Raw genomic sequence first — 23,399 nt, forward strand, 5'->3', positions numbered from 1 at the left:
GGTTTCTCTTTCTTTACAAGCCCAGCTGCTAGTGGAAACTGACACATTTGGTAGCCAAGTCCGGATTAAAGGAAGAGAGACAGACTTTTACCTTTGTATGAACAGAAAAGGCAAGCTTATTGGAAAGGTAAGTCCTTTGTTAAGTTACTTTATTAGAAAATGAAATAATTGGCTTGGAATGATGTTTGCATTGTTTAGGAGCCTGAAATGTGTCATAACACGCATAATCTGTGGTAACAATTTGTAGGCCAGCCTCAAAGACTAGCAGCTAACTACCTCTGAGCCCTGTTTCAAAATTTGGCCCCATAAAATGTTCTCGTAATAATTACAGCCACTATACACTTGGGGATCTAACTATAAATGATTTCACAGTATTTTTTTTTTTTTGCATTCATTTTTTCAAGCCACCACTCCTCAAGATAATCAGCCACATCATATAGCTATATCTCATTTGCCCTTAGCCACTTAGGACCATGTACCATCTACATCCAGAACTGATGGTGGTTTACTGCAAAACATCATTCTTAGCATCTTGGTGGAAAGATGTTTTCCCTATTCTCAAGTAAAGGGTTTGATCTTAACACATAAAATAACAGGCATAAACCTGTGTGCATAGACAAATCACATACAGCTTGAAAGGTGTGACTAAGGTCTTATTTTATACCCAAACTAGAAAACTACTATGAGGGATATGGAAAAAGGTAATGACCATTTAATATTCCTAAATCTTTGAACTGATGTATGATGAATGATTGACAGTAGGAGTACAAATGGAAATTAGAACCTGAGGAGCTCTACCAGATCGTTGGGAGTGAGGGAAACGGCGATTAAGTTACATACTAGATGGTACTTAATACCTGTAAAGTTGAATAAATTTTATCCAGAGGTCTCTGCGGACTGTTTTAGAGGTTGTGGCGAGTCGGGCACTCTGAAACACATATTCTGGGACTGCCCTAAGATACAAAATACCTGGTCAGAAGTAATGGATCTGATAAGGAAGGTTACAGATAAGAACACCAATTTGTCAATAACGCATTGTTTATTGTTTAGAAGCATACCGGATCTCTCCATACAACTGAACAGATTATCCCACACAATTTGCGTAGCGATGCTATGGGCAATAACTAGACAGTGGAAAGAGCCTCACGTTCCATTCCCATTGGTTACGCATAGAATAGAGGACATCAGATCTATGGAAAGGTATCATCACACTTTAACAAACTCTATACATCTGTATGACCAAAAATGGAACCCCTGGTTCTTATATAGATGCACACAAGCGACATAATCGATATCCATGCATGGTTGCATGGATGTTTCACTAGAAGCAGAAGGGATATCTAACGGTGGTGTTCACCTTTTACCCCCCACATATACAGTTGGTCAGGCCAGGTGACATTTCGGTTGTTTGATCATAAATGCATATGTTATTAATACTTTTACTTAAATTTAAACCCTAGATAATGAACGTTCACTTTATCAGAATAATTGAATGTGAAATGCGAAAGTTTTTCTAAGATAGTATACATATACAATATATATTATTGTATGTTGCATTATTTTGTATAACAGTGATATGTTACATCATTGCTGTAAGTTATATAATTTCCACAATGTACTTCTAATGTTCACTGTCAATACTTAACGTTGTATAATTTTCTATGTTTACTTTTAATAAACGTTTATAATCAAAAAAAACAAAAAAAAAACAAATGGAAATTAGAAACAAACAGAAATTAGAAAGAACTTGAACTTTATTGCAATAAATAATACCGGTAGTTGTTTTCATATACATTTTCATTTACATTGCAAGACATGTCTTTTGGTGTCTTATCTCTAAAAGTCAGTCCTTTTGTATTACTCTTCTAATAACATTTGGCTATACAATACATTTTTATTTTTACATTTTTATATCAGCGGGTGCTGAAAATATGTTGCCAACATTGTTTTGGTTGGAAGAAGTCAAAGAAAGCCAGAGTGAAGTTTCAGGTAATAGTATTAGCCATAAAACCTAAAAGGTATAGTACTGTATATGCAGAGGAGAGGGCTGTTCTGTTACAAGCCATTGATATGAGAGCAGGGAGTACTTGCAATGCGCTCTAACTCCTTTACTATGATGGTAAATCATAGTATTTATTTGGGTTATCTATTTTGTTTGCCCTGATAAAATAATTAACTGTAAATTAATATTGAGCTCATAGTATTGCTGCCTCCACTAGCGTGCAGTTTATTGGGACACTTGTACAAAGAAAAATAAATTATACTCCAATGACATGCTGGTAGGTTAATTGGTTCCTGTTTAAATTGGCTCTAGTATGTGTAAGCTCCTTGGGAGCAGGGACTAATATAAATTTACAATATATATGAGAAGCACTGCATAAACAGACCTATATAAGTACCTATAATAATAATAATAATATTACCTAAAACAATTACTCCGTGTTCTGATGGGGTTGTATATTTATATAATAAAACCAAAATGTATAAAGTGCTCAAACATATAAAACAATGAATATCATGTGCGTGCTCACAAAGACAATCCAAATATTACGCTAATAATTAAAAAAGTGCTCATTCCAAAGTCCATAAAAAAATGTTCATATGTCGCTAAGTTCTAGTGATCCAACCAAAGTGAAAGATGCTCTTTACACCACTCACAGGCTGCGTACCAAATAATAAGACCTAAGATAGAGGTCTAGCTGCACTTTGGGAAAAGACCCACAGAGATGGATGGATATCATAATCCAGGTCTCAGATGGAACACATCTGACTGGCCAAATGATCCCCATATAGTATAAGGCAAAAGTAAAAATTTGATAAAACATGTTGGGTAAAGCTACAGCAGTGACGTCATCATACCCACAGAGGCGTTGATCGGGATTACCTGTGTATATTGCAATTTTTCTGCCTGTATTTTGTAAGTAGTTTCTTCTTTTTTTAATTCTTTATTTATTGAAATGCCACTCGGAAAAACAATAATCAGTATAAAACAAAAATTGACATTACAAACAGTCAAACCATCATCTGAAATACAGAACGTTCGATGCGTTAATGATTAGGGACTGTAGATAAACATATCTAAGACCTGTTAACAGTTCATCAACTTGATCTAAAACCTTTTGGAGACATATGGTGATATGGAAAAAGAGCTGTGTCAAGTAGAAATCTGGGCCAGAAAAGGCTCATCTTGTGTGATCATGACCGGGTGGCCGCCACCTCCACCGACATCTTCTAATGGCCGGCATACAGAAGAAGTAAATCCACAGCACAGAAAATTTTCTTGTACAGATAAGCAAAATCAAACCCACTAGCGTATGTACACCAAGAGGTATGATTTTAACATTTTCGCCCTACATAGAGAGATTAGGGCTAAGAACACCTTTTGTGTTGCTAAGGAGTGAAGAGAGAGTAGAAGAGTAAGATTGAAAGAAAGGTCAAGAGCTGTGGGAGGAAAAGGGAAGACGGAGGGATGAAAAAAGGGGGGAAAAGGGGGGGTAAGGACGATACAATTCGATCAAGAACTCCTAATATTAGATTTCCCTTGTTAGATTCTCAGTCACTCAGGTATAGGCTAGATATTCATCTGAAAAGCGGAATTTATCCCAATAGGTCCAACGCCTATTGTGTTCCTCCAGGGTCGCGGTTAAGCATTCCATGTGTTCAATATCATTCACTCTGTTAAACCATTGAGTCACAGAGGGAAGGATTTGTTGCTTGCACATCACAGGTATGCAAGCCCTAGCGGCGCTCAGGAGGTGTTTCAACAATGATTTACGGTATTTCCTACTCAGGGTCAGGTTAAGGAGCACCGCGGCTGAATCGTCTATTAGAGAGTTAGAGTTGAGCGAACACCTGGATGTTCGGGTTCGGCGGGTTCGACCAAACTTGGAAAAAAAAGTCCGGGTTCGTGACCCGGACTTAGCCCGAACTTTGTCCCGATCCCGAACCCCATTGAAGTCAATGGAGACCCAAAATTTTGAGCACTAAAATGCCCATAAAACAAACATGGAAAGGGCTAGAGGGCTGCAAATGGCATCAAATTCATCTTAAGAGCATGGCAAGTGCTCTGCAAACAAATCTGGATAGGGAAATAACTTAAAAGAACATAAAAAACAGAAAAATAAAAAATAATCATCTTTTATGATGTAGGAGAAGGACGAGGCCCATATGAAGTAGGAGGTTGAGGTGGCGGAGGATATGGCGGTGGATATGGCGGTGGCAGTGGAGGAGGTAGACGAGGTAGCCAACGCTGGTTTTGGTTTTTAATAAAAAAAATTAAATTCGGGTACACCCCAAAAGAGTAAGAAAGATCAAATCCAGCAATGGCTGGGTAAGGCCAGTATACATGTCTATTCTGCACAAGGTACGGACAAGTCCTGTGGGATCCATGCCTGGTTCATTTTAATGAACGTGAGCTTGTCCAGATTGGCCAAGCTTGTCTGTGATAATGCCCCCAGCTGTGCTAAATACACGTTCAGATAATACACTGGCTGCAGGGCAGGCCAGCACCTCAAAGGCGTAAAGGGAAATCTCAGGCCATGTGCCCAACTTGGAGACCCAGAAGTTGAAGGGGGCAGACCCGTCATTCAGTACGTCTAGGCATGTGCACACATACTGCTCCACCATGTTAGTGAAATGCTGCCTCCTGCTAAAACGTTCCATATCAGCTGTTGGTACAGCTGCTTGTTGTGGCGTGCTGACAAAGCTTTTCCACATTTCGGCCATGCTAACCCTGCCTTCTGAGGTGCTGGCGGTGCCCTAGCAGCGTTTATGACCTCTTCCTCCTCCTCCCCTGCCTTGGCCTTGTGCTTCCACTGTGCCCCCGCTGTCAGGTGGGAATGCCACCAGCAGCGCATCTACCAGCGTGCGCATCTTCCGATCATGTTTCAGTGAGGGAATTAAGGACGGTACGTTGTCCTTGTAATGGGGATCCAGCAGGGTAGCCACCCAGTAATCAGCACAAGTTACTATGTGGGAAACTCGGCGGTCATTGCGGAGACACTGCAGCATGTAATCTCTCATGTGTGCCAGGCTGCCCAGAGGCAACGAAAAGCTGTCCTCTGTGGGAGGTGTATCCTCTGTGTCCTCCGTATCCCCCCAGCCACGCACCAGTGATGGCCATGAGCTGGCCTTGGTGCCACCCTGTTGTGAACATGGTTACATATCCTCCTTCATCTCCTCCTCCTCATCCTCGTCATCCTCCAGAACTGGGCCCCTGCTGGACAATTGTGTCCCTGGTGTTTACTTCACATGGCCTGTTAATCCATGAGAGGATCGTTGGACCCACGGGAGAGAGGATAGCTGGGAGGTCTCATCCTGATATTATTTCCTTTCCTGCTGTCTATGATCCCTGTAATAAGGATAATGGAGATCTGGTAAGAGGCTGATTAAACCTGTTTGGTGGCGGCTCTCCTTCACGTGGTTTTCAACATCAGGGATATATATTATTTGGGAATTGAGCACTGTCTTTGTGGACTTCTTGCTTTTCCTGGAGGGACTCATTCTCTTTGATTGTATATGATTTGGACTTTGCAGTCATAAATTTTAAAGGACATTAGCGCTACACTATTTCTTTTACATGTTGGTGGAGTACTCGAAACAGCGCAACAAGGCACACAGGTCTCACATGGTGGCCCAGTTATTGGTGGTGAAGTGGTGCTGTTCCGCAGAGCAACTCACGCGTGAGTGCTGCAGCTGAAACTCCACTATGGCCTGCTGCTGCTCGCACAGTCTTTCCAGCATGTGCAAGTTGGAGTTCCACCTTGTGGGCACGTCACATATGAGGCGGTGAGCGGGAATGCCGAAGTTACGCTTCAGCGCTGACAGGCGAGCAGCAGCAGGGTGAGAAAGCCGAAAGTGCGCACAGACGGTCCGCACTTTGTGCAGCAGCTCTGACATATCGGGGTAATTTCTAAGGAACCTCTGCCCCACCAAATTCAGCACGTGCAGATGTGTGTCAAACCGGCTAGGCCCAGAGCTGCTATGAGATTTCGCCCGTTATTGCACACCACCAGGCCGGGCTTGAGGCTCACTGGCAGCATCCACTCATCGGTCTGCTGTTCAATGCCCCTCCACAACTCCTGCGCGGTGTGTGGTTTTTCACCCAAACAGGCAAGTTTTAAAACTGCCTGCTGTCGTTTACCCCTGGCTGTGCTGAAGTTGGTGGTGAAGGTGTTATGCTGACCGGAAGAGGAGGCGGTAGAGGATGAGGAAGCGGAGTAGGAGGAGTTAGGAACAGGAGGCAAACTGAAGCGCCCTGCAATCCTCGGTGGTTGAAGGACATGCGCCAAACTGCTATCCGCCTCAGGCCCAGCCGCAACTGCATTTACCCAGTGTGCTGTTAGGGAGGTATAAGGATCATGGAGATCTGGTAAGAGGCTGATTAAACCTGTTTGGTGGCGGCTCTCCTTCACGTGGTTTTCAACATCAGGGATATGTAGGTTGTGCTCAGGTTGAGAATGTTTATGCCTCGCTTCATGCTCTGATTGCACAGCGTGCAAACCACTGCTGCATGAATTGGGGCTCAGACTGCTTGGCTGATTTGCAAGGGGGTGCGGTGACAGATTGATGGACGTCGGCTGCAGGTGCCAACTCTGACCTTTCAGCAGAAGACTGGGTGGGAGACAATCCGAAGGAACTGGAGGCACCGTCAGCAACCCAATCTACTATAGCCTGTACTTGTTCTGGCCTCAACATTTGTAGAGGCACATTAGGCCCTGCCAAATACTGCTGCAGGTTCTGTCACCTATTTTCAGCTGAGGAAGGTGTTTCACCTGTGCCTGTAGCTGGCACAGATTCAGGCCACGTCCCTTATTTGACCTTCTCCTCATATTTATCGAATTTTGGATCTTCCCCGAAATGGGTTTTTATTGCAACGCGCAATAAAACAGTATGCAATGGGTGTATCTCACTGTAACATATGCAGACAGGGCCGCAATAAACTCTTTTGTCCCCTAAATAGATTTTTTTTATTGCAAGGCGCAATACAACAGTATGCAATGGGTGTATCTCACTGTAACATATGCAGACAGGGCCGCAATCAACTTTTTTTTTCCCCTAAATGTTTTTTTTTTTACTGCAAGGCGCAATACAACAGTATGCAATGGGTGTATCTCACTGTAACATATGCGGACAGGGCTGCAATAAACTTTTTTGTCCCCTAAATGTTTTTTTTTTTATTGCAAGGTGCAATACAACAGTATGCAATGGGTGTATCTCACTGTAACATATGCAGACAGGGCTGCAATCAACTTTTTTTGCCTCTAAATGTTTTCTTTTTTTAATGGGTGTATTGCACTGTAACGTATGAATGAAAAACTGAAAAATAATTGTCCCCTTAATTGGTGCTTGTTGAATAGCGAATTTGAAATGCAGTGTGTGTCTAAACGCTGTAAGTCACAGTAAAATATGTAGGAAAGAAGTTTTTTTCTTTTTAAAATGCAGATTAAGCAGACACATATGTACTGAGGTTGCAGGAAATGCCCACTACACACCACAAGCCTAACAGGTTGGATACTGTTGTTGTTCTATTCCGCTATTGAATAAAAAAAAACCCATTTGAATGAAAAACTGAAAAATCATTTTTTTACCGTAAATACTGAAAAAGAATTATTTTCCCCTCACATTAGTGCTTTTTGAAGAGCAGGTTAGAAAAGCAATGTCTGTCTAAAGACTGTATGTCAAAGTTAAATATGAAGGAAAAAATGTTTTTCTTTTTTAAATGCAGATTAAGCAGACACATATGCACTGAGGTTGCATGAAATGTGCAGCACCGCATGCCTAACAGGTTGGATACTGTTGTTGTTGTTCTATTCCACTATTAAATAATAAAAAAAAAAAAAAAAACATTTGAATGAAAAACTGAAAAATATTTTTTATTTCCCTAAATACTGAAAAATAATTATTTTCCTCTCACATTGGTGCTTTTTGAAGAGCAGGTTAGAAAAGCAGTGTCTGTCTAAAGACTGTATGTCAAAGTTAAATATGAAGGAAAAAATGTTTTTTTCTTTTTTAAATGCAGATTAAGCCGACTCATTTGCACTGAGCTTGCATGAAATGTGCAGCCCCGTGCGCCTAACAGACTGATAAAAAAATTTTTCTCCTTTCTCCTTCTCACTTGGCTCAGGTCAGGGCATAAAGATTGTGCACTGCACCCCCACACAATCAAATCAGTGTAGATCGCTGTCTGATTAAAGCAGATTGTTCCTATCCTATGCTTTCCCTACAAGCAATCTCTCCAGCCTGGCCCTACAGTAAGCTCCTATCTCTCCCTCCGGGCAAAAAGATTGTGCACTGCACCCCCAACACAATCAAATCAATGTAGATCACTGTATGATTAAAGCAGAGATTGTTCCTATGCTTTCCCTACAAGCAATCTCTCCAGCCTCGCCCTACAGTAAACTCCGATCTCTCCCTCAGCAGCAATCAGAAACCTCTCCCTAGTATACTTATAGCAGAGTGACGCGCGTCGCTGTGTCACTCCAGCTTATATAGAGTCTGGGTCACATGCTGCACTGGCCAATCACAGCCATGCCATTAGTAGACATGGCTGTGATGGCTTCTAGGGCACACTAGTTAATCGCTTGCTGATTGGCTGCCTTGCACCTGTTGAAAGCGCGCCATTAAAACCGCGCCAAAACATCAAATAACGTTACCGAACAACGGACAGTACCCGAACATACAGTGAAATGTTCTGGTTCGGGTCCGAATACCCAAAAGTCTGGTACGAACCCAAACAATACAGTCCGGGTTCGCTCAACACTTTTAGAGAGTATGTAAAAAATGAGCAAGTGTGAATAAAACCGGGGGACTAACAAAAACCTGCTCACCCGGCGCTTATACAGTAAATGTCTAAAATAACAAGTTTTAAAATAACATATATCACATAAAAGTGTGAAGCTGCTGCTATAACACAGAATCAAATAAATACAGGTGCATAAAGAGATTGCGATGATCAAACTCAGCAAACTAAAGACGCACTAGCAGCGCTCAAACAAAGTGCAACCCAATAGCTGGGGAATACAGTCAATCAGAAAGTTCATGCACGGTGCCCAAATGACCTCCAGAAATGACAGTCCAAAGCAGGTAAGTATCCTTAGACGTTCACTACACAGGACCCTTCACCTCACCACGGTGCTCACCCCTAAGGTAATAAACTCACCAGATATCATGTCATAGAAAGCCCAAACAACATGCCGATTGCCAGCTGAGAATGGACCATCCGACCTCCACTGTAGAAGGAAGTGCTCCTGATTGGTCTCAGATAACCCGGTATTCGTTTGGTGGGGTGATCTCAAATTAGGCCCAAACGGTCAAAGGCAGTACATGTGAAAATAATAAGGTCTCAGAACAGTACTGTTTGGCCGAAACCTCTTTATTTCCCAAAATCAAACAATTCCCCTGTAGCAATTGCACTTACACAAAATGGTAAAAGACAGGCATTAAAAGCATACTGAGGTGTAACCTGCGTGTTGCAGCCGGTCCCCGTGCTGTGTTTTCGCCGCTGGTACCTTAGCTGGAGCGAGCATCCGGGTCCGTCGTCTGACGCAGGCGTACCTTGTGACCGCGTGACCACGCCCTGACGCGTTTCGTCAGCAAGTGACTTCAACAGAGGGCGTGGCCACGTGGGAACGGTCACCGCTATTTAACTATGCTGAGATGGGTGGTGGCGCTGATTGGCCGGATGACGCAGGACGCCCCGCTATTGTCCATCCTTCCGCCCAAATCACGTGTGCCGCCATGTATTGCTGACTTCCGCCCTTAATAGGCGTCACCGCCGTCTCCAATCCGATTTACTAAGCACATCCGGTGTCATACAACACAGGAATCTAGGGCAATCAAACGGTCGGATCATGGGCGGATCATACAGCCTATACATGTGATAATTATACAAACCTCACTTGCGGCACAATTTTACATTAAGTTAAAATCACTAAAATCGCAACAAACAAAAACAATTTAAAATGGTGCAAAATGACACTCATAAATAAAAATTACTGTATGTAGTTATATCCTAATACATAATCAAATATAACACTGAAAGATATAGGACAAAGGCAATAATCAAATCAAAACAAAAAGTAGCAATGTAGTATCAATAATTACTGATGAAACAGTTAATGTCGAGATCGACATTTAACCCCTTAGGGCATAGAGAATTGGTCAAGAAAATCCAATGCGTTTCACGCTTGGACAATTCTCTTACCCTATTGGAACCCCTCCAAACTGGGTCAGCATGCTCAATACCCCAAAATTTGAGGTTAGAGGGGTCCTGATAAAATGCAAAGAGACATTATGATCCCTGAATCCCTTCCGGATGTTAGCGATGTGTTCGGATATTCTAATTGCTATCGTTCTTTTTGTTCTGCCAATGTAAATAAGCCCACATGGGCATTCCATGCCATACACCACATAGGTGGTGTGGCATGTAATTAAATCTTTGATCTCAAAAGATTCACCGTTAGCAGAAGAACAAAAAGACGAAAACCCACGCAGATGGGTCCGCACCTGTCTACATGACTTACACCGGCGACAGGCGTAAAACCCGGTTCTGTTGTCCCAAAACATAGTGGGTTTTGTGGGGGGATCCAGCACTTTGCATACCAATTGGTCACCAAAAGTGGGTGCTTTTTTATATATAAATGTAGGCCTTCATGGAATGGTATTACCTAAAATCCTGTCTAGACATAGTTCACCCCAATGTTTCCTGATAATATCCTCCACCTCTCTGTATTGCGAGTTGTACTGTGTTAGGAAACTCCACTCCTGTTTGTTATCCACTGGTCTTATGGATTCCGCCAGACATTCTTGCTGAGAGATACCCAAGACCTCCGAGATGTTACTATCCAGTACCCGACCATCGTAACCCTTCTCAAGGAAACGTTGTCGGAGAACTTGTGATTGGGTCATAAAATCAGTATATGAGGAGCAATTTCTCCTGACTCGTAGAAATTGCCCCTTTGGAATGTTCTGCAACCAGCGAAGGTGATGACCGCTATGGATGGGGAGGTACCCATTGCGGTCAGTGGGCTTGAAATACACCCGGGTTTCCAATGCTCCATTGATCAACATCACCTCCACATCCAAGTAATGGATGGACTCATGACTCCAACTAAATTCCAATTTAATATTGTTGGTGTTGGAGTTAAGTGAATCTGCAAACTCCCTCAGACTATTTTCGGAGCCCTCCCATATGAAGAATAAGTCATCAATATACCTCTTATAGAGTTTTAACTCATTCTTACAATGGGCATAGATGAACCAATCCTCCCATTCCCCCATGAAAAGATTGGCGAGGCTGGGAGCAAACTTGGCTCCCATAGCCACGCCACGTTTTTGGCTATAAAAATTGCCATTAAACCAAAAATAGTTGTGCGCTAAACAAAACTCAAGAGCACACTTCAAAAATCTTTTCTGGGGGTCAGGGAGGTCGGTTCTACTACAAAAAGCCCAATTAAGGGCTAGCAGGGCATCGTCATGCTGAATTACAGTGTACAACGAGGACACATCAGCAGTTACCAAAAATACCTCCTTATCTGGGGATATCTGGACATCTTTCAAAGAACGCAGGAAGTCCTTCGTGTCTTTCAAATAAGACCTAAGACTCACTACGCTAGTCTGCAGAAAGAAGTCCAGGTACTCACCCAGTCTGGCGGTCACTGAATTTATCCCATTGACTATGGGTCTGGCAGGGGGGTTCTGTACATCTTTGTGTATTTTCGGAAGAGTGTATATCGTGGGGATCCTATTGTAACTAGGCATGAGGTATCTCTGTTCTTTATCAGAGAGAACCCGTTGGTAATAACCAAACGTTACAAGGTCTTTCAAAATCCTCCGATACTCGTGAGTGGGGTCACCTCTTAGCTCCTCATATGTCTCCGTATCGGAAAGCATATCACTCAACTGCTTAAGATAGAAGTCTTTTTTGAGGATCACCACCCCACCCCCCTTATCCGCTGGTCTAATTATAACATCCTTTCTCTTCTCAAGAGCCTCTAGACCTTGCTGAATATACCGAGGGTTCACCCCTTTCTTAGGCTGTAAGGCCTTTACATCTTGGGTCACTAGATTTTTAAATACTTCTACGCATTGGTTAGAGGATTGTGGAGGATTAAAAAGAGAGTGTTTTTTTAGGCCACTATCCACACCTATAGTAGAAACGATGTTATTAGCCGGATTTCTATTAGTGACCCTATTGGGGTTGAGGAAATATCTTTTAAGATTGATTTTACGGACATACTTGTGCACGTCAATGTACACATCAAATTTATTGAGGGGTTTGTGTTTAGCACACTTCAGTCCCGCATTTAAAATATTAGTTTCCTTTTGCGTAAGCGGAATACCCGCTAGGTTGTATATGCCCGTTAGTCCACCAATCTTCTTTTGGGTTGCACTTTGTTTGAGCGCTGCTAGTGCGTCTTTAGTTTGCTGAGTTTGATCATCGCAATCTCTTTATGCACCTGTATTTACTTTTAGAGAGTAATCGGTTAGTTTGTGCACTATCCACAAGACCTGTTGCCAAAAAGGACGTATCACAGAGCACTCCCAGAAGACATGGACAAGCGTACCGACTTGGGAGCCACAGCGCCAACAGAGGGGATTATGTCCTTGAAAGAGGGATGATAGCACTGCCAGAGTTCAATACCATCTTGACATTATTTTGTATAATGTCTCTACAGAGAGAGGATTTATGTGCAAAAAAGAGCATGCAATTTTGATCTGTAGTTAAACTGTTTTTTAGATCCCTTTCCCATTTCTGTAGAAATGGGGGGTCCTGTTTTGATGTACTTTCGAGTAAGGTGAGATAGGATATAGAGAGGGATTTCCTAAGAGGACCATCTCCAACACACAGGTCCTCAAAAGATGTCAACTGTCTTAGGTAGGGATTAAAGGAAGTATGCTAATTGTAGCAACTGCCATTGTCCAAGAGTGGTGGAATTTGTAAGTAGTTTTAAAGCGGAGTTCCGGGCACAAAATCAACCTTTTTTTTTTTGTGCCCGTCCGCTTGGTCTCCTTAACCTGAAAAGGAAATGGATAGTTAGGTATTTTTTTTTATACTTGCCTTGTAATTGGAGATCGAATATACTCACATATTCTTCACTTCCTCCCTCAGCGCCGCGGCTCCGCCGTCACTTCCTGTCTTGCGATGATTCCTGGGAGCTGAACGTCAACGCTCCCAGGAATCAATGCGACGGCACGGGCCCCACTCGTCACTTCCGGGGCGACGCCGCATTCCCTGCTAAACAGCTTCTGGGCATGCCCAGAAGCTGTGGAGGAATGCGGCGCCGCACCGGAAGTGACGAGAGGGGCCGGTGCAGGCGCATTCTGTGAGAAGAAGACACGGAAGAGGACGCCGAAGAGGATCGCGCCGGCTTCAGCTGCCCACAAGAGAGATGGCAACGCTGTGGAAGAAATTTTATAAGTGAGTATTTCTTCTAAAAGGTAAGTGCGAACTGGGACAGATCAGAGGCTAGCCATTGTGGAATGTACTAGCCCTGACTGTCCCGGGGGTATGTTCAGTGAAAATTGTTTTCTGTGCCCAGAACTCTGCTTTAACCCTATTAAACGTTGGATTTTATTACCTACTACACTATGAGATATTTTCTATGCATTAACACTTTAATTGTTGAATAGTGCAACACATTTTGATTTTATTGTTTACTTATACTTGTATGTGCATATTTGGTGAGTGCAGCTGTCACTGAAATGTTTACACTTACTGTATTCATTTATGAGACTTCTGTTTTATTTGGTATAAATTTATATGATTTAAACCTTTAGCAAGCTTATATACCATATATTACCACCAGCTAATTCAGGACAAACAACTGGTTCTTTTGAGAGAGGATTTATTGAGACATTCCAGGCCCAGAGCATACAAACAATGTAACAGACTGTCAGAATTTGTATTGTGTATGCTGGAAGACTTAAGCTACACACTCATACCCTCACAGGAACACTAACATTCTACTCTACCCAGATTTAGGGTTTTTTACTGTAAAGTGGTTGTAACCCTAAAAAAAAAACTAAGATCCTGTTCCTTTAAGGCATGCTGTATAGCACAGTGCTTGTGCTATGTCATTTCTCCCTTCCTATCTTGGGTGAATCTGCCAGTTCCTGTGTCCCCCTGCCTCTGCTGTCCACGGTAATCATGGCTGCTGAGCCCTGATTACCATGGTCAGTTTATGTGTCTCTGTCATCCGCTGCTGTGCTCTGACAGCCTCTCCCCTCTCTCCCTCCCTCCCTGTCATCGTAGTTACATAGTTACATAGTAGGTGAGGTTGAATAAAGACAATAGTCCATCCAGTTCAACCTTTGTAGGTGTGTGTGGCTGTAATCATCTCACATAGCCCTGAATGTTCTGATCCTTGAGATGTACGTCTAAGAGTCTTTTGAAAGCCACCATACTTCCCGCAGAAACCACCTCTTGTGGTAGAGAATTCCACAATCTTGTAGCCCTAACCCCACGTTGCCTGAGGTTAAAACGCTTCTCCTCTAATCGCATTGTATGCCCTCGAGTCCTCATGCAATCCCTTTGACTGAATAGCTGTTTTTCTATGCCGAGATCCCCATTGAGATATTTATAAATTGCTATCATGCGTCTCTTCTCTAGGGAGAATAAATCAAGCGATTGCAGACGCTCTTCATAATTAAGGTCCTCCAATCCCCTAATCAGTTCAGTTGCCCTTCTCTGGACTCTCTCTAGCTCCAACACATCCCTCCTGAGGACTGGTGACCAGAACTGGACAGAATACTCCAGATGCGGTCGAACCAGAGTTTTATAAAGTGGAAGGATTATAGTCTTATCTCTGGAATACATCCCTTTCTTTATGCATGCTAATATTCTGCTGGCTTTGGCAGCTGCAGCTTGACATTGCATGCTATTGGCTAATCTATCATCAACCAGGACTCCCAGATCTTTCTCCATTTTTGATTCCCCCAAGGGTTCCCCCCCTAATGTGTATTGTGCTTTTATGTTTTTAGTCCCCAATTGCAAAACCTTAAACTTCTCCACATTAAACCTCATTTGCCATGTAGTTGCCCACTCCGTTATTTTGTCCAGGTCATTCTGTAGGATATCTGCTTCATGCTGTGCAGTTATTGCCCTGCCCAATTTTGTGTCATCTGCAAAAACTGATATCGAACTACTGATCACGTCCTCAATGCTGTTTATGAATAAATTGAACAAGGTTGATCCCAGGACTGAGCCTTGGGGGACCCCGCTTACCACCTTCAGACCAGTCTGAGTGAGCGCTGTTTATTACCATCCTTTGGACACACCCTTTTAGCCAGTTCCGTATCCAAGAGCAAACCCTGCTGTCGATACCTGCAGACCTTATTTTGTAAATTAAGCACTTGTGGGGAACTGTATCAAAACGCCCTAGCAAAATCCAAGTACACCACATCCACTGGTCTGCCCCCATCTAGCTCACAGCTCACCTCCTCGTAGAATGTTAAGAGATTGGTTTGACAAGAACACCCATTTGTAAACCCATGCTGATTATTGTTGATGATGTTGTTGTCTTTAGCAAACTCTACGATATAGTCCCTTATCATCCCCTCCAGAAGTTTACATACTATCGATGTGAAACTGACAGGCCTATAATTTCTCGGGATATGCCTCTGCCCCTTTGAATATCGGAATCACGTTAGCTTTCCTCCAATCCCCTGGTACATCTCCTGTCCTAATACTGTCAGCAAAGATCAGGAACAGTGGTCTAGATATAACCTTACTGAGTTCCTTGAGTACTCTCGGATGTACGCCATCCTGGCCTGGTGATTTGTTTGTGTTAAGTTTATCCAGCCTTTCCCTGATTTCACCCTCTGTTAGCCATAGTGGCAAGTCCTGTGTATTACTACTAACCATACAGTCATGGTCAGTGTACCCCTCCTTTTCCTGTGTAAAGACTGACGAGAAAAAAGCATGCAGCACGGTTGCTTTTTCTGTGTCCTCTGTAACCATCCTCCCATCATCGTTAATTATGTGTGCAATATGCTCTGCCCTAGATTTTTTGCTGTTGATATATTTAAAGAATTTCTTTGGGTTTTTTTTTACTATCCTCCGCTATTTGTCTCTCAAAGTTGATTTTGGCCATTTTGATTTCGTGTTTACTTTTCTTATTTGCCTCCTTGTATTGCTCGAAAGCCGATACTGTGCCCTCTGATTTATATTTCTTGAAAGCCATTTTTTTCCCCTAATACGTTTTTTAACACTACGGTTTAGCCAGTCAGGTTTGGCTTTGTCTCTTCTAAATTTATTTCCCATAGGAATGCACTGCAAGATGCATTTGCTTAATATGTTCCTAAAGCATTCCCATTTTTCCTCCGTGGTCAGTGATCCCAGGGTTTGGTCCCAGTTTACCCTTTCCATCAATGAGTACAATTTTGGAAAGTTTGCCCTTCTGAAGTTTAAGGTTCTTATGTTCCCCACTTGCCTTGTTATATTGTTATTTACTCTAAATGTGATCATCAGGGCCGGACTGGCCTACCGGGAGATTTCCCGGTAGGCTGACTGCCCTGGGGCCGCTTTGAGAGCAGCAGCACTCAGAGGGCCCGCCCACCCGCAAGTTCCGGCCGTCCGCCCGCCCGCTCACAAGTTTCGGCCGCAAGTTCTGGCCCCGCCCACAAGTTCCGGCCGCCAGCCCGCCCGCAAGTTCCGGCCGCCAGCTCCGGCCGTCTGCCCGCTCACAAGTTCTGGCTGCCCGCCCGCCCACAAGTTCGGCCGCAAGTTCTGGCCCCGCCCACAAGTTCCGGCCGCCAGCCCGCCCGCAAGTTCCGGCCGCAAGTTCCGGCCGTCCGCCCGCTCACAAGTTCCAGCCGCCCGCCCTGCCTCCCTCCCGCCCACAAGTTCCGGCCGCCAGCCGCCCGCAAGTTCCTTCTGGCCGCCCGCAATTCACGGCCGCCCGCCCGCAATTTCCGCCTCTGTGTGACTGGGGGAGTCAGAGTGACCAACATGATCTTCATGAGATCTGTAACAATCCTCTTCAGACAGATGGGTAAGGGTTCAGTGGATGGACTTTTTGTTTCTATTTGTCTGGGTGGTTAATTTACCTCGTTGGTGTGATGAATGCACAGCCACAGGCAAGCCTATCCACTTGCATCTCCATCTCATACACATTCACATTAAGCACTTAATAATGAAGATGTTTTTTTTTCCAGGATCTCTGCAGTGCATTAATGTCTTTAATGTCATTAATGTAAAGTAACCTTCCTAGCTGGGGGGGGCGTTGCCTAGGGTGTCAAAAATCTTTCCACCAGCCCTGGTGGTACCCGTATAGCATGTGGCTGCAGCTAGGCTAGGGAAGGCCAGTAGTGACGTAATGGCACTGGGCGGTGTCATTTTTATAGGAAGGCACTAATCTTGGTCGGGGTGGTGGCGCGTGCCTTTCTACACCAGGGGCGGGTAAGACTGGACCCCTCCACAGCCTCTGACATCTCCTGTACCATGTCCGCACAGCCCCTGACATCTCCTGTACCATGTCCGCACAGCCCCTGACATCTCCTGTACCATGTCCGCACAGCCCCTGACATCTCCTGTACCATGTCCGCACAGCCATCTCCTGTACCATGTCCGCACAGCCATCTCCTGTACCATGTCCGCACAGCCATCTCCTGTACCATGACCGCACAGCCATCTCCTGTACCATGTCCGCACAGCCATCTCCTGTACCATGTCCGCACAGCCCCTGACATCTCCTGTACCATGTCCGCACAGCCCCTGACATCTCCTGTACCATGTCCGCACAGCCCCTGACATCTCCTGTACCATGTCCGCACAGCCATCTCCTGTACCATGTCCGCACAGCCATCTCCTGTACCATGTCCGCACAGCCCCTGACATCTCCTGTACCATGTCCGCACAGCCCCTGACATCTCCTGTACCATGTCCGCACATCCTCTGACATCTCCTGTACCATGTCCGCACATCCTCTGACATGTCCTGTACCATGTCCGCACATCCTCTGACATGTCCTGTACCATGTCCGTACAGCCCCTGACATCTCCTGTACCATGTCCGCACAGCCCCTGACATCTCCTGTACCATGTCCGCACAGCCCCTGACATCTCCTGTACCATGTCCGCACAGCCTCTGACATCTCTTGTACCATGTCCGCACAGTGCCTGACATCTCCTGTACCATGTCCGCACAGCCTCTGACATCTTCTGTACCATGTCCACACAGCCTCTGACATGTCCTGTACCATGTCTGCACAGCCTCTGACATGTCCTGTACCATGTCCGCACAGCCTCTGACATCTCATGTACCATGTCCGCACATCCTCTGACATCTCCTGTACCATGTCCGCACAGCCCCTGACATCTCCTGTACCATGTCCGCACAGCCTCTGACATCTCATGTACCATGTCCGCACAGCCTCTGACATCTCCTGTACCATGTCCGCACAGCCCCTGACATCTCCTGTACCATGTCCGCACAGCCCCTGACATCTCCTGTACCATGTCCGCACAGCCCCTGACATCTCCTGTACCATGTCCGCACAGCCATCTCCTGTACCATGTCCGCACAGCCATCTCCTGTACCATGTCCGCACAGCCATCTCCTGTACCATGTCCGCACAGCCATCTCCTGTACCATGTCCGCACAGCCCCTGACATCTCCTGTACCATGTCCGCACAGCCCCTGACATCTCCTGTACCATGTCCGCACAGCCCCTGACATCTCCTGTACCATGTCCGCACAGCCATCTCCTGTACCATGTCCGCACAGCCATCTCCTGTACCATGTCCGCACAGCCATCTCCTGTACCATGTCCGCACAGCCATCTCCTGTACCATGTCCGCACAGCCCCTGACATCTCCTGTACCATGTCCGCACAGCCCCTGACATCTCCTGTACCATGTCCGCACATCCTCTGACATCTCCTGTACCATGTCCACACATCCTCTGACATGTCCTGTACCATGTCCGCACATCCTCTGACATGTCCTGTACCATGTCCATACAGCCCCTGACATCTCCTGTACCATGTCCGCACAGCCCCTGACATCTCCTGTACCATGTCCGCACAGCCCCTGACATCTCCTGTACCATGTCCGCACAGCCTCTGACATCTCGTGTACCATGTCCGCACAGTGCCTGACATCTCCTGTACCATGTCCGCACAGCCTCTGACATCTCCTGTACCATGTCCACACAGCCTCTGACATCTCCTGTACCATGTCCGCACAGCCCCTGACATCTCCTGTACCATGTCCGCACAGCCATCTCCTGTACCATGTCCGCACAGCCATCTCCTGTACCATGTCCGCACAGCCATCTCCTGTACCATGACCGCACAGCCATCTCCTGTACCATGTCCGCACAGCCATCTCCTGTACCATGTCCGCACAGCCCCTGACATCTCCTGTACCATGTCCGCACAGCCCCTGACATCTCCTGTACCATGTCCGCACAGCCCCTGACATCTCCTGTACCATGTCCGCACAGCCATCTCCTGTACCATGTCCGCACAGCCATCTTCTGTACCATGTCCACACAGCCTCTGACATGTCCTGTACCATGTCTGCACAGCCTCTGACATGTCCTGTACCATGTCCGCACAGCCTCTGACATCTCATGTACCATGTCCGCACATCCTCTGACATCTCCTGTACCATGTCCGCACAGCCCCTGACATCTCCTGTACCATGTCCGCACAGCCTCTGACATCTCATGTACCATGTCCGCACAGCCTCTGACATCTCCTGTACCATGTCCGCACAGCCCTTGACATCTCCTGTACCATGTCCGCACAGCCCCTGACATCTCCTGTACCATGTCCGCACAGCCCCTGACATCTCCTGTACCATGTCCGCACAGCCATCTCCTGTACCATGTCCGCACAGCCATCTCCTGTACCATGTCCGCACAGCCATCTCCTGTACCATGTCCGCACAGCCATCTCCTGTACCATGTCCGCACAGCCCCTGACATCTCCTGTACCATGTCCGCACAGCCATCTCCTGTACCATGTCCGCACAGCCATCTCCTGTACCATGTCCGCACAGCCATCTCCTGTACCATGTCCGCACAGCCCCTGACATCTCCTGTACCATGTCCGCACAGCCCCTGACATCTCCTGTACCATGTCCGCACATCCTCTGACATCTCCTGTACCATGTCCACACATCCTCTGACATGTCCTGTACCATGTCCGCACATCCTCTGACATGTCCTGTACCATGTCCGTACAGCCCCTGACATCTCCTGTACCATGTCCGCACAGCCCCTGACATCTCCTGTACCATGTCCGCACAGCCCCTGACATCTCCTGTACCATGTCCGCACAGCCTCTGACATCTCGTGTACCATGTCCGCACAGTGCCTGACATCTCCTGTACCATGTCCGCACAGCCTCTGACATCTCCTGTACCATGTCCACACAGCCTCTGACATCTCCTGTACCATGTCCGCACAGCCTCTGACATGTCCTGTACCATGTCCGCACAGCCTCTGACATCTCATGTACCATGTCCGCACATCCTCTGACATCTCCTGTACCATGTCCGCACAGCCCCTGACATCTCCTGTACCATGTCTGCACAGGCTCTGTCATCTCCTGTACCATGTCCGCACAGCCTCTGACATCTCCTGTACCATGTCCGCACATCCTCTGACATCTCCTGTACCATGTCCGCACATCCTCTGACATGTCCTGTACCATGTCCGCACAGCCTCTGACATGTCCTTTACCATGTCCGCACATCCTCTGACATCTCCTGTACCATGTCCGCACAGCCCCTGACATCTCCTGTACCATGTCCGCACAGCCTCTGACATCTGCTGTACCATGTCCGCACAGCCTCTGACATCTCCTGTACCATGTCCGCACATCCTCTGACATCTCCTGTACCATGTCCGCACATCCTCTGACATCTCCTGTACCATGTCTACAGCATCTGACATCTCCTGTACCATGTCTGCAACCTCTGACATCTCCTGTACCATGTCCGCACAGCCTCTGACATCTGCTGTACCATGTCCGCACAGCCTCTGACATCTCCTGTACCATGTCCACACATCCTCTGACATCTCCTGTACCATGTCCGCACAGCCCCTGACATCTCCTGTACCATGTCCGCACAGGCTCTGTCATCTCCTGTACCATGTCCGCACAGCCTCTGACATCTCCTGTACCATGTCCGCACATCCTCTGACATCTCCTGTACCATGTCCGCACATCCTCTGACATGTCCTGTACCATGTCCGCACAGCCTCTGACATGTCCTGTACCATGTCCACACATCCCCTGACATCTCCTGTACCATGTCCGCACAGCCTCTGACATCTGCTGTACCATGTCCGCACAGCCTCTGACATCTCCTTTACCATGTCCGCACATCCTCTGACATCTCCTGTACCATGTCCGCACATCCTCTGACATCTCCTGTACCATGTCTACAGCATCTGACATCTCCTGTACCATGTCTGCAACCTCTGACATCTCCTGTACCATGTCTGCAACCTCTGACATCTCCTGTACCATGTCTGCAACCTCTGACATCTCCTGTACCATGTCCGCACAGCCTATGACCATCTCTTGTCTTTTATCATGTCTGCAATCTCTGAGGGGGAGTCTGGAGAGGAGTCAGTAGTGGGAGTGCCGCCGGGATGGGGGTCACGGGAGAAGTCAGATGTATGTGGACTGTGGAGAGAAGACTATAGGATAAACCCAGAGCCAACAAGCTGGAGCAAACTGACTGAGCCCTTCACGGTGCACCTGAGAGGAGATCAGTGACAGCTCCCTCAGACCAGTCTGAGTAGGGGTCAGTGACGTAAGGGGGAAGTGAATACAGTAACGTAAGGGGGCACTGATATAAAGGCCCCCCCTTATATCAGTAACCCCCCTTCTTTCTGTGGAAGGTGGTCTCTGGTCACATTTCCAGAGTTCCTTGGGTTCCCCTTTACATCAGAGTCTGCAGGATTCACCATTACACCCTATGTGATTTCATATCTGTCTTATCTACATATAATACACGCTTCACATGTGCTTTAAAATGCATGGTTTTCCCTTTTAGGAACAGGAAAATAATGACGCTTTGCTGTTGGGTCAGTATAATAATGCTATGGGGCTGGTATGAAATTATTTCCAGGGCTGGTTTTTATTCCCAGTCCGGCCCTGGTGATCATCCTGTGATCGCTAGAGCCCAGGTTGTCCTGGACTCCTACCTCCGAGATTAGGTCTGGGTAATTAGTGATCAATAGATCCAGGACTGCATTTTCTCTAGTAGGAGAATCCACCAACTGTGACATGTAGTTATCTTGTAAGGTTTCCGTGAATAGACGGGCCTTTTGTGAGTGTGCTGTCCCCTCTTCCCAGTCAATGTTGGGATAATTGAAGTCCCCCAATATGATGACTGATCCCAGTTTTGCCACTTTACCCAATAGTGCTAAAATTCCAGCTCTACCTCCTCCCTTTGGTTGGGTGGCCTATAGCAAACCCCCACAATTACTTTTCCCTTTTTTCCTTCCCTATGGAGTTCTACCCACATGGATTCTAACTCCATACTCATCCCTTCCATAATGTCACTCCTCTCTATCACCTTTACATTGTTCTTGACATAGAGACATACCCCTCCCCCTCTTTTTCCTACCCTGTCCTTCCAGTACACCGAATACCCTTGGATATTGGCCAGCCAGTCATGTGAGGGGTCGAACCAAGTCTCCGTTATTCCCACAAGGTCTATGACATCCTCATGTACTAACATTTCCAACTCATCCATTTTATTAGATAGGCTCCTGGCATTAGCATTTACCCCTCTTAGTTTTGTGGAAGTTAATCGTGAATGGTGATTGTTTATTCCTGTTTGGTCTGAGGTTTTCCCGCACAGACCCCCCAATTGACGTTATTGAACTACTGTCGCTGCTGACTCTACTACTGCCTTCTGTCCTTTGCTCCCTCCTGACTGACTCTACTTCTGAGCCCTCCCCCCCGTCTCCTAGTTTAAAAGCCCCTCCAACTTGGTGGCCATCTTTCTCCCCAAAAGAGCTGTACCGTCCCCATTAAGGTGCAGCCCATCCTTACTAAAGAGCCGGTAGCCGACTGAGAAGTCAGCTCAGTTCTCCAGGAACCCAAACCCCTCCTTCCTACACCATTTCCTCAGCCACTTGTTAAGTTCCCTAAGCTCCTTCTGCCTCTCCTGTGTGTCTCGAGGTACCGGCAGTATTTCAGAGAAAACCACCTTGGAGGTCCTATTCCTCAATCTATTACCTAAGTCCCTGAAATCATTCTTTAGGATCCTCCACCTTCCTTTTACTTGGTCATTAGTGCCCACATGCACCATGACCGCTGGGTCATCCCCAGCCCCGCCCAATAATCTGTCTACCCTAACCGCGATGTGCCGAACTCGAGCGCCCGGTAAACAACATACTGTCCGGCTACCGCGATACCGCGATCTTT

The 23,399-nt window shown here is 46.1% G+C and overlaps 1 protein-coding gene across 1 annotated transcript in view; it reads left to right on the plus strand.

Annotated features, from left to right (window-relative positions):
* FGF18 (fibroblast growth factor 18) overlaps window positions 1–23,399 on the plus strand; it is a 740,912-nt gene that overhangs the window by 644,050 nt on the left and 73,463 nt on the right. The window contains exon 3 of the mRNA XM_082257180.1: window positions 21–127. Coding sequence (XP_082113306.1) covers window positions 21–127 — 107 coding nt within the window. The remainder of the gene's footprint in view (window positions 1–20; window positions 128–23,399) is intronic.

Source organism: Pelophylax lessonae (assembly GCF_965119305.1).
Source record: "Pelophylax lessonae genome assembly, chromosome: 4".
In the NCBI taxonomy this organism is placed as follows: Eukaryota; Metazoa; Chordata; class Amphibia; order Anura; family Ranidae; genus Pelophylax; species Pelophylax lessonae.